The 12,456-nt window shown below is 42.6% G+C and overlaps 1 protein-coding gene across 1 annotated transcript; it reads right to left on the bottom strand.

Annotated features, from left to right (window-relative positions):
* Positions 1-7,746: 7,746 nt before the first annotated feature.
* On the bottom strand, positions 7,747-10,974 carry LOC140889341 (uncharacterized). Its single transcript, XM_073297058.1, has 8 exons — positions 10,510-10,974; positions 10,157-10,338; positions 9,954-10,102; positions 9,597-9,827; positions 9,373-9,491; positions 9,192-9,285; positions 8,853-9,110; positions 7,747-7,907 (listed from the first exon to the last, which is right to left on the bottom strand). Exons 1-8 carry the CDS (start codon positions 10,972-10,974, stop codon positions 7,747-7,749), a joined length of 1,659 nt encoding a protein of 552 aa, XP_073153159.1.
* Between the last annotated feature and the right edge of the window lie 1,482 nt (positions 10,975-12,456).

Genomic DNA, 12,456 nt, shown 5'->3' on the forward strand with positions numbered 1-12,456 from the left:
CTGACTCAATGCGGGCAACAGGAGCGAAGGTCTCATCAAAATCAACCCCCTCAACCTGAGTATACCCTTGAGAAACCAGCCTTGCTTTGTTCCTAATGATGTTTCTTGATTCATCAGTTTTATTTTTAAAAATCCATTTTGTACCAATGACATTACCATGATCAGGAGGTGGAACCAAAAACCACAAATCATTTCGGACAAATTGTTCAAGTTCTTGATACATGTCATGTAGTGACCCGCAATTAATCAAGGTAATTAAGGAAATTAATTACTAAATTTTGCCTAAAATTATCTGAAGTGGATCGGAAGCTCCGAAGCACAGATCGGAAGCTCCGATCGGGATCGGACGTTCCGTTGGAGAATCGGACGTTCCGTTCTGGCTAAGGCTGGCGTCATCACCGACGTCAGCAAGATGACGTCACTGCTTACGCACGTGAGGTGACATCGGACGTTCCGATGTCACGATCGGATGCTCCGTTCGCGATTCGACGTTCCGATGAGGGATCGGACGTTCCGATCGTCGTGTATAAATAAGGGGTCCGAGCCCTCATTCTGTGCACCGAGTTCCCTCCTTTCCTCTGGTTTTCGAACCTTCTTACTTAGATCTACGGAGTTCTAGGCATCCTATTAGGAATCCGAAAGTTGCCTAGCGATCCCGGCGTCGTAGCGGAGGTGTGCCTAAGTTTTGAGGCGATTCTACACCAGCGGGCTGACGACGGACGAAGGTATAATTTGGCTTCCTAAAAATATTTAGGAGTATTAAATAGCTTAGTTAAGGCTTTTAGAGCGTTTATAGTGATGCATGGACTTTTGCATGTGTAGACGCAGTAGAGCAGACTTGTAGGCTTTGGACCTAGACGGGTGTGCTAGGAGTTGACCTGCAGTGTTAGAGGTACGTAAGTACTGACCGAGATAGCTGGCATGATATTTATACATATGTGTGTGATGCATGCTGTATGTGCTGTATTGACTATGTTTTATTGTTTTTAGCACATGCATATGTTTTTACGGAGACTGCATCGGGTATGATGTGAGTCATGACAGTTTCCATCAGTCGAGGCGATTATTCCTGAGGATTCGTGTCTTGGGAATATACGAGTACCATGCGGAGTCGCTCTCTTGCCCGGTACTGTGTATTCCAGGCGCCATGAGTAAAGTGATTTAACCATGATTTTAAAGTCATGTGCATGCTCATATTTGTATTTATATCATTGCTTCCGTATTGAGCGTTCTAGCTCACGCCCCTGTATTTGGTATCGTGTACCTTGTGGCAGGGCAGGTTTGAGGCTGGACAGTCCCGGTGGTTCCCAGCAGGGTTGAGGTTGCTACCGTGCAGAGGTAGTTTGTTAGGGATTCTGATACCCTAATTTCGATTTGGTTGTATAAAGAATTATACACTGTTTATATCGTCGGTTGTATTCTGCCGATTGGATTTGTTGTACTTTCAAATTATCCGCTATTTAACGCTTTAATTATTGTTGCTTGCGCTAATCACTCTGATTAGGTAGTGGATCCGGGTAGGGTCGCTACATTTATTGGTATCAGAGCGCATTGCAACTGGGAATTAGTAAAGCGGATTTTAAGAGTTGTCTGTTGTTATTGACAGATGGCAGATGATGATTACGAGAGTCAGGCTAGCGGTGGTCGTTGGGGTGATCCACCAAGGAGACATCACCATAGACATCATCATGAGGATCATAGGCGTTTTAGTATGAACCGTTTTCTTCAGATGGCTCCTAAGCCATTGGTGGGTGGCGAGGCTCCTGCAGTTGCTGAGGACTAGTTGGAGCGTATGGAGAGTTGTTTTCGGGAGTATCAGTGTAATGAAGCCCAGAAGATGGAGACTTTAGCTTTTGTTCTAGAGGGAAATGCGAAGAGGTGGTGGAGAGCTACTTCTACTCCGTTTATTGCCGCCAGGGGTACCGCTACTTGGGCTGAGGTTAAGTCTTCCTTTGAGAAGCATTACTTTCCTCCAGCTTTGCGTCAGACGAAGGCGAGCGAGTTGCTGAGTTTGCGACAGGGTACTATGACCATTGATGAGTACCAGCAGAAATTCTTTGAGCTTCTTTCTTTCAGTCCCCATATTTCGAGTAGCTCAGAGACGATGCACGATCTATTTCTTCAGGGCCTTAACCCTGACATTCATCAGTTGGTTGCCGTGGGCAGAGAGAGAAACTTCGAGAATTTGTTGAACAATTGTCACCAGGCAGAGGACAGTCTGCAGAGGAACAGGACTTTCGTATCTTCTGCATCCAGACCATCTAGCTCTTTGGGTCCAAGGGCCCAGTCTTTTAAAAGACAGGGTGGTACTTCTTCTTCTTCTTCCAGATCTGGCGGTGTTCATCATTTTGGTGATTCACGACATTGTCGTCAGTGCAGACGGAAGCATCACCCAGGACCGTGTCCTCATATCACTGGTGTTTGTTTTCAGTGCGGCCAGGAGGGTCACATGAAGAGAGATTGTCCCACTTTGACCGATACAGTGAGTGGTTCGGGAAGTGTTGGTGGTTCTCAGACCACTATCTATCAGCCACCGCAGTATCAGCAGCAGCCTTCGCCGCAGCAGCGTCAGCAGTCGCAGCCATCGCAGCGACATCATTCTCAGTCTTCTTCGAGAGGACAGTCATCGCGCCCGCGTGCTCAGGGGCAGGTGTTTGCGCTGAACCAGGAGCAGGCTCAGGCAGACAGTGAGAACATTATTGCAAGTACTTTTAGTTTGTGCGGTTTTCCTGCTTATCTTTTGATCGATACTGGTGCTTCGCATTCATTCATATCAGCTCGGTTTGTTAAGAGGCATAGATTACCTTTTGTTTCCTTAGACATCTTGTTAGCGGTTTTGACTCCGATGGGTCAGGAAGTCTTAGCTAAGCGTCTTGTTTTGGGTTGTATTTTGGGATTTGAGGGACATCTGTTAAGTGCTAACCTGATGGTTTTAGCGATGGATGACTTTGATGGTATCATCGGAATTGATCTTCTGACTTCTTATCAAGCGGTAGTGGATTGCTACCAGAGATTTGTCCAGTTTCGTCCCGAGGTTGAGGATGCTTGGTATTTTTATGGTGAGGGAGCGCGACCCCCGATGCCAGTGGTTTCTGCTCTGAAAGCCTGACGTGCTTTAGAGTCTGGCGGGGAAGGCTACCTGATCTATGCGATTGATGCATCCTTAGAGGGTCCGGACATGGAGGAGATACCAGTGGTCAGTGAGTTCCCGGATGTGTTTCCCGACGAGATTCCAGGGTTACCACATGTGCGAGAGATCGAGTTTGGCATTGACTTGTTGCCAGGGACAGCGCCGATTTCCCGAGCACCGTACCGATTAGCTCCATCTGAGATGCGAGAGTTGCAGCAGCAGTTGCAGGATCTTCGTGATAAGGGCTACATTCGACCCAGTGTTTCACCTTGGGGAGCCCCGGTTCTATTCGTCAAGAAGAAGGATGGTTCGATGCGTTTGTGCATTGACTATCGTCAGTTGAACAAAGTGACAGTAAAGAACAAGTATCCTCTCCCGCGGATTGATGATCTGTTTGATCAATTGAATGGTACTTCTGTCTACTCCAAGATCGACTTGCATTCTGGGTATCATCAGTTGCGAGTTAGAGATGAGGATGTTTCGAAGACAGCATTTCGTACTCGATATGGGCACTATGAGTTTTTAGTGATGCCATTTGGTCTGACGAATACTCCAGCTATTTTCATGGATTTGATGAACAGGGTTTTCCGAGAGCTCTTGGATAAGTTCGTTGTAGTGTTCATTGATGACATCCTTGTGTATTCTCATAGCATGGATGAGCATGTCTTTCATCTTCGTATTGTTTTACAGACCTTGCGAGAGCATCAGTTGTATGCTAAGCTCAGCAAGTATGACTTCTGGATTGACCGAGTTGTGTTCCTTGGTCATGTCATTTCTAGAGATGGAGTATCAGTAGATCCTAGCAAGACAGAGGCTATTCTTAATTGGTCGCACCCGACGACAGCATCTGAGATTTGTAGTTTCTTGGGTTTGGCCGGATAGTACCGTCGATTCGTGGAGAATTTCTCTCAGATAGCCAGACCTTTGACACAGTTGACGCGAAAGGATGTTTCTTTTGAGTGGTCTTCCGCGTGCGAAGACAGTTTTCGTGAGTTGAGACGTCGATTGACGACTACTCCAGTACTATCCTTGCCGACTGGATCTGGTGGTTTCGTAGTCCACACCGATGCTTCTCTTCAGGGTTTGGGGTGTGTGTTGACTCAAAATGGGCATGTGATTGCCTATGCCTCCAGGAAACTAAAGACTCACGAGGGGAATTATACCGTACATGATCTAGAGCTTGCAGCCATTGTCTTTGCTCTGAAGATATGGCGTCATTATTTGTACGGTGAACGATTCCAGATTTTTACTGATCATAAGAGTTTGAAGTACCTGTTCACTCAGGCAGAGTTGAACATGCGACAGCGCCATTGGATGGACTTGCTGAAGGACTATGATTGCGAAATCAATTACCATCCAGGATCTTCTAATCCGGTTGCTGATGCTCTTAGTCGCAAGATTTATTTTAGTTCCCTTCGTACCAGTGTAGTGTCACGAATGGTCGAAGAGTGTTGTTCCTTGGGTTTCACTTTCCGTCATAAGAAGGAACAACAGGGAGTTCGTGTTGCGTCTGTGCTTGCCGAGCCAGCCTTGTATAGACGTATTCGTGAGGCACAGGGTGTTGATCCCAAGATGCAGAGATTAGCCCAATTCACTGAGGGTGAGAATTCAGCTGGTTTCCATTTTCAGGCGGATGGTTTGTTGTGTCTTTCTGGCCGTGTGGTTGTGCCTAATGATTCCACACTTAGAGACGAGATCTTATCGCAAGCTCATCATAGTAGGTTCTCAGTACATTCTGGCAGCATGAAGATGTACAAGGATCTACGTACTCGATTTTGGTGGAAAGGAATGAAGCGCAACGTTTATCAGTTCGTGTCCCGATGCCTTGTGTGTCAGCAGGTCAAGGCAGAGTATCGTCGACCCGGAGGTCTACTTCACAATCTCGATATTCCTGAGTGGAAGTGGGAGCATGTGACGATGGACTTTGTCACCCACTTGCCTATGTCTTCCAGGAATTGCGACGCGATTTGGGTTGTTGTTGACCGATTGTCGAAATCTGCGCATTTCTTACCATATAACCGGGATTTCACCTTCGACAAGATGGCACGGCTGTATGTGCAAGAGATTGTCCATTTGCATGGTATTCCACTGAGTATTGTGAGCGACAGAGATCCTCGTTTCACCTCAAGATTTTGGGGGAGTTTTCAGCGTGCTCTTGGTACCACTTTGAGTTTGAGCACAGCGTATCATCCAAAGACTGATGGAAAATCGGAGAGGTCTATTCGTACTCCCGAGGACATGCTTCGAGCTACCGTAATGGATTTTGGCCCAGCATGGCACGATCATTTGCCATTGGTGGAGTTCGCTTATAATAATAGCTACCATAGCAGCATTGACATGGCACCATTTGAGGCTCTTTATGGACGTCGTTGTCGTACAACTTTGTTTTGGGACGAGGTGGGTGAGCGGCAGGTGGAGGGTCCTCAGATGATTCAGCAGATGACTGATGCAGTAGAATTGATCCGACGCAGGATTAAGGCATCCCAAGATCGACAGGCTAGCTACGCGAACACTCACCGCAGGCCACTTCATTTTGAAGAAGGAGAGTATGTATTCTTGCGTATATCACCTTTCCGGAAGGTGATGAGGTTTGGTCTCAAGGGTAAGTTGTCACCAAGATTTATTGGTCCTTTCGAGATTCTCGAGAAAGTTGGAGACGTGGCTTATCGTCTAGCCTTGCCATCAAATCTTTCGGAGATCCACGATGTGTTCCACGTGTCCTTGTTAAGGCACTATGTGGCGGACGAGTCACATATTTTGCATCTGACCAAGGTAAAGGTAGATTGGGATCTATCGTATGTGGAGAAACCCCTGCGGATTCTTGACAGGAAGGAAAAGGTACTTCGTAACAAGCGAATACCATTGGTTATGGTACAGTGGCAACGCAGAGGTACAGAGGAAGCTACTTGGGAGTTGGAGAGTCGGATGTTAGCCGAGCACCCCGAGTTGTTTTACGATTTTGTACTCTGTTGTATCGAATGTATATTGTTCAGTTGTAATAAGAGCATTGATTTTTGCGTTCTATGTTTTCCTTAAAATGTAATTTCGAGGACAAAATTTCTTAAGTGGGGGAGAATGTAGTGACCCGCAATTAATCAAGGTAATTAAGGAAATTAATTACTAAATTTTGCATAAAATTATCCGAAGTGGATCGAAAACTCCGAATCACAGATCGGAAGCTCCGATTGAGATCGGACGTTCTGTTGGAGGATCGGACGTTCCGTTCTGGCTAAGGCTGGCGTCATCACCGACGTCAGCAAGATGACGTCACTGCTTACGCACGTGAGGTGACATCGGACGTTCCGATGTCAGGATCGAACGCTCCGTTCGCGATCGGACGTTCCGATGAGGGATCGGACGTTCTGATCGCCGTCTATAAATAAGGGGTCCGAGCCCTCATTCTGTGCACCGAGTTCCCTCCTTTTCTCTATTTTTCGAACCTTCTTACTTAGATCTACGGAGTTCTAGGCATCCTATTGGGAATCCGGAAGTTGCCTAGAGATCCCGGCGTCGTAGCGGAGGTGTGCCTAAGTTTTGAGGCGATTCTACACAGCGGGCTGACGACGGACGAAGGTATAATTTGGCTTCCTAAAAATATTTAGGAGTATGAAATAGCTTAGTTAAGGCATTTAGAGCGTTTATAGTGATGCATGGACTTTTTCATGTGTAGACGCAGTAGAGCAGACTTGTAGGCTTTGGACCTAGACGGGTGTGCTAGGAGTTGACCTGCAGTGTTAGAGGTACGTAAGTACTGACCGAGATAGCCGACATGATATTTATACATATGTGTGTGATGCATGATGTATGTGCTGTATTGACTATGTTTTACTGTTTTTAGCACATGCATATGTTTTTACGGAGACTGCATCGGGTATGATGTGAGTTATGACAGTTTCCATCAGTCGAGGCGATTCTTCTTGAGGATTCGTGTCTTGGGAATATACGAGTACCACGCGGAGTCGCTTTCTTGCCCGGTACTGTGTATTCCAGGCGCCATGAGTAAAGTGATTTAACCATGATTTTAAAGTCATGTGCATGCTCATATTTGTATTTATATCATTGCTTCCGTATTGAGCGTTCTAGCTCACGCCCCTGTATTTGGTATCGTGTACCTTGTGGCGGGGCAGGTTTGAGGATGGACGGTCCCGGTGGTTCCCAGCAGGGTTGAGGTTGCTACCGTGCAGAGGTAGTTTGTTAGGGATTCTGATACCCTAATTTCGATTTGGTTGTATAAAGAATTTTACACTGTTTCAATCGTCGGTTGTATTCCGCCGATTGGATTTGTTGTACTTTGAAATTATCCGCTATTTAACGCTTTAATTATTGTTGCTTGCGCTAATCACTCTGATTAGGTAGTGGATCCGGGTAGGGTCGCTACATGTCATTTATCCAAAATTCATCATTCAAAGCATCATTGACATTCTTGGGTTCAATATTGGAAACAAAACAGGAATGCATTACCTGTGAGTACACGGAACTCATGCATACTAACCCAACCATCTTGCGGTAGTCAATTTTGTCCTTAGCACGGGTTTGCCTTGTTCCATGAACATCTCCAATAATCTGTGATGATGGATGATTCTTCTGTATCTTGCTTGGAATGTCCTTTTCAGTAATCATCTCAGCTTCCTCAATATTTTGGGAATTTTCCTCATGAATAGTTCTGGAGAAACCAGTGTTGTGTTTGGTGTTGCAACATCAGGAACAACACTGTGTTCTTCGTGAGGAATTTCCAGCAAGCCTTCAATATCATCTTCAGCAGTTTTTCTTTTGAGATCTGCACCATCATCAAAAACAACATTAATAGATTCCATAATTGTTCTGGTCCTAAGGTTATACATCCTATATGCACGACTATTTGTAGAATAACCTAGGAACAAACACTTGTCACTTTTGGAATCAAATTTTGATAGGTGATTTCTATCATTCAAAACATAGCATACACAACCAAAGATATGAAAATAAGTGAGATTTGACTTCTTTTCCATGAGAATTTCATAGGAAGTCATCGAAGAACCACTTCTCAAATACACACGATTGGAAATATGACATGCTGTGTTTAATGCTTCTGCCCAAAATCTCTTGGAGATATTTTTTGAGCTCATCATCACCCTAGCCATCTCCTGCAACGTCCTATTCTTTCTTTCGGCAATTCCATTTTGTTGAGGAGTTTTTGGGGCAGAGAACTCCTGTGAGATGCCCTTCTTATCATACAAAAAAGAAAAAGATGAGTTCTCAAATTCCTTTCCATGATCAGTTCTGATCCTTGCTACAGTCAAAGCATGTAGGTTAGTAATCTTGGTAAACAACTTCTTAAAAACATCAAAAGTATCTGATTTTACTCTAAGAAACCTTACCCATGTAAAACGAGAAAAATCATCAACACATACCAAGGAATACCTTTTACCTCCATAGCTTTCGACTTCCATGGGACCCATCAAATCCATGTGCAAAATTTCAAGACACCGTGTTGTCCCACAGTGTTGTAACACGGGGTGCGCAACACGGGTTTGCTTACCTTTTTGGCATGCACCACAAACATATGGAACACCAGACTTTAGATTTGGAAGACATCTGACAGCTTCAAACTTACTCATATTTTTTAAGGTCTTGAAATTCACATGTCCAAGCTTTTGGTGCCATAGACTAAACTCATCAACCTTTGAGTGTCTACATGCCAATTCCTCACCAAGTTGTTAGCAATTATCCAATGATCTTGTACCTTTTATAACAAAACGATTAGTATTATCAAAAACTTCACAAGTATTCTTATCAAACTTCACATGCAAGTCGTCATCACACAGTTGACTAATTGAAATTAAGTTTGCATTAAGTCCTTCAACGTGTAAGACGTTATGAAGCTTTGGAAACCCTTCCACATTGAGTGTTTCTTTGCCAATAATTCTTCCCTTTGCACCACCTCCATAGGTCACTCTACCACCATTTTGTTTAACGTAATCAGTGAGGTGATCTTTCAAGCCTGTCATGTGCCGAGAGCTTCCACTATCAAAATACCAATTACCTGCAGTGTTAGCTTTCAAGGAAGTATAAATAACAAAACATCTAACATCAGGCTTTTGTATCCAAACTTTCTTCACAGTGGGCCTCTTTTTGCCAGTGTTGTTCTTGGTGTTGGGCAACACGGGGGGCAACACCTGCTTAGATTCCCACACCACATAGTCATTTTTCAGCTTTCGACAAAAGGGCCTGATTTGACCAGATTTGAGACAATAGTGACATACAAAAGGACGCTTCCATTGTTTTGGCTTAGGGACAGAAACATTTTTTTCAACAATGAGTTTCTTACCTTTCAAAGCAGTTGAAGGATGGTTCAAGGAATCATTACCTTCCTTCACAAACACTGGTGTTTTGGAAGATTCACCAGTTTCAAAAACACTTTCTTTAAAACCAAGGCCAAACTTATCATTTTTACCCATAGTCAAAATGGAATCAAGTTTGCTTGAACTGGAATTAAATTTATCAAGTATTGTTTTTGCTCTTTCAAGTTCAGAATTCAGCAACCCTAATTCCAGATCTTTCTTACTCATGAGAACTTCCAATCTAGCCACAACAGCTTTCAATTCAGTATTCTCTTTTGCGAGGGTTGTGTTCAACTGATTCCTCTTATTCCAATCACAGTACAACTCTTCATAGAGTTTTTGAATACCTTCCAGAGTATAAGGATCAGCTACCTGTTCTTCATGATTACTGGAATTATCAAGTTTAGAAGCAACAAAACAAACAGATTTTTGAACTGTGTTGCGTCCAAGTGTTGCAACACCGGAGCCAACACCGAGTGGATTGATCTGAAAATTTTTCTTACTTTCCAGTAAAGCAGTAAAAGATATAAGATCTGCGTGTTCAACCTTTTCTTGTTCTTCTTCCGAATCATCATCACTTAGAAAAACATTCATACCTTTCCGAAGGCGATTTGCGCATTCATAAGCATAGTGACCATATCCCTTACATTCCCTGCATTGAACAATATCAAAATTTTTACTTGAGGACTGAACCTTACCTTCATACCTTTGTCGAGATCCCCGAGTAGCAGCAGGTTTTTGAGGCTTCTCTGAAGTAGGCAATTTAGTAAATTTTGAAGGTTGTGCACCTTTCACATCCTTCTTTTCTTTCATTACCTTGAGATAATCAGTGAACTTCTTTGAGATCAAAGCAATTGAATTCTCTTCAAGATCAGATTCCTTTACTTCCTGTTGAACTTTAGAAAAATCATTGTAAACATCATTAGAAACCTGAAAAGCAATAGACTTACCTTTGGAGTCATCTTCAGCTTCCAACTCCATCTCATATGTGCTAAGAGAACTTATTAACTCATCCAAACCCATTATAAATGTATCTTTGGATTCATCTATCGCACAAACCTTGGTGTGAAATCTTTTGGGGACAGAACGAAGCACTTTGGATACAAGTCTCTCATTTGAAATAGGATCACCAAGAACAGATGCTTCATTTGCAAGGCTCTTCAATCTTCCATTATATTCCATGATGGTCTCTGATTCCTCCATTCTCATTTTCTCAAATTTTGAAGTTATGAGATGCATCCTTGTTTTCTTAACACTTGTCGAGCCTTCACAGTGGGTTTCCAGTTTCTCCCAAGCATCCCTAGCATAAGTACAAGTACCAATTAGATTAAACATGTTCATATCAACTGAAATGAACATAGCATTAAGAGCTTTAGCATTATAAATAGCCGCAGTATTCTCATCGGCTGTCCATTGTGATCTTGGCTTTGGTCCTGGTACATCATCATCTCTCATAGGTGGTGACCAACCGTCAAGAACACATTGCCAAGCCCTGGGCTCAATGGATTGAATGTACATGCTCATCTTCAATTTCCAAGGGCCGTAATTTGTTCCATCCAACATAGGTGGACGAATTGCACTTGTGTACGGAGTGTCCATAACTAACCTGTAACACAAACCAGGAACTCACTTAGTAAAGTCAAGTGGTGGCTCTGATACCATGTGAAAGAAACAGTGTACGTGGTTGGTTATGTAAAATAGGCAGTGTTGTCCTATGTGTTGTAACACCACAGACAACACAATGCAGCGGAAATTTAAAGCATAAATAAAACACAAGTAAATAATTTTGCACGAGTATAAAAACTCGTGCGGGTGCCTTATGGCTAAATATTACTAGTAAACGTAAGATCAGTCTTACAAAGCAATCCTAGTAATTTTACGAAAAGTCATTAAATCCTAAATTTCTCAACAAGTTGAGAAATCAAACTTGCATCCTAAAATACAACAGAGTATAAAAGAAATTGGATGCAACTCCCGTAGCCTAAATTGAAGAGACAGAAAAGATCTTCAACAGCATAGTTCCCACAGTGTTGTCTCTGATGTCTTCAACACGAACGGCAACATGGGGACATGCAACAACGATGGTTGCAAACCTTGCTTCAGAGTTCTTCAAATTCTTCAACAGAATTCTTCAGACTATGCGCAGTGTATTATCGTTTGAAGCCCTTTTACATCTTGTGCGTGAAATCCCCTTTTATAGATTAGCTTTCAAATCTTGAGGATTTCCTTAGATAGAGTCCTACAAGAATAAGCAACTATCTTTTAGTAGGAAATGAACTCAATCAAATCTTGCAAATCAAATCTTGATAATATCGAATTGTATTATATCAAATAATTACCTTATCAAGACATGATTTAAACTTGGCAAATATATCTTTAACATAATAGATATATATATAGATATTTACCATATATTTTATCTTGTCTAGAAAGCAAAATCTTATAATATCCAATTAATTAAGGGCCGAAAATATCAAGGAATAAAATTCCTTTCACAATGAATATCCATTTTCATGCTTCGAACATCTCTATGTTCCATACCAATGAAACGTGGTACTCGGCATCGCAAATGCTAGTCTCAATCTTGAGCGATCCTTATCCTTATTGCGGACGGCTCAATTGACTAGGAACTGGTTTAGAATATACAGTGATTACAAGATGTGTTTCATGATAGTCATCCATATCCACTATCACATCTTGCATGCACTTTAGTATATTCAAGGTCTTTATCTAAACATCGTATATCACGTCACAATATAACAATATGATAAAAGATAAAGTAAATGCCAATATAAAGTGTAAATTATATTAAACAAAGATTGTTTACAAATAGAGTCATAAAGGCCCTTAGCCACAAGTTGGCTAACAGGGCACCCACTCTTTCAAATCTATGTTTGTGTTCGCAGTTCACAAAAGGAGAGTACTCTCGAGAAGAAATTGATGAGGTGTGTTCCGAGTTGGCAGAATGTATACAAGATCATATTTATGAGTAAATATAGAATGTTG

This window comes from Henckelia pumila, chromosome 3 (genome assembly GCF_033568475.1).
Source record: "Henckelia pumila isolate YLH828 chromosome 3, ASM3356847v2, whole genome shotgun sequence".
Classification (NCBI taxonomy): Eukaryota; Viridiplantae; Streptophyta; class Magnoliopsida; order Lamiales; family Gesneriaceae; genus Henckelia; species Henckelia pumila.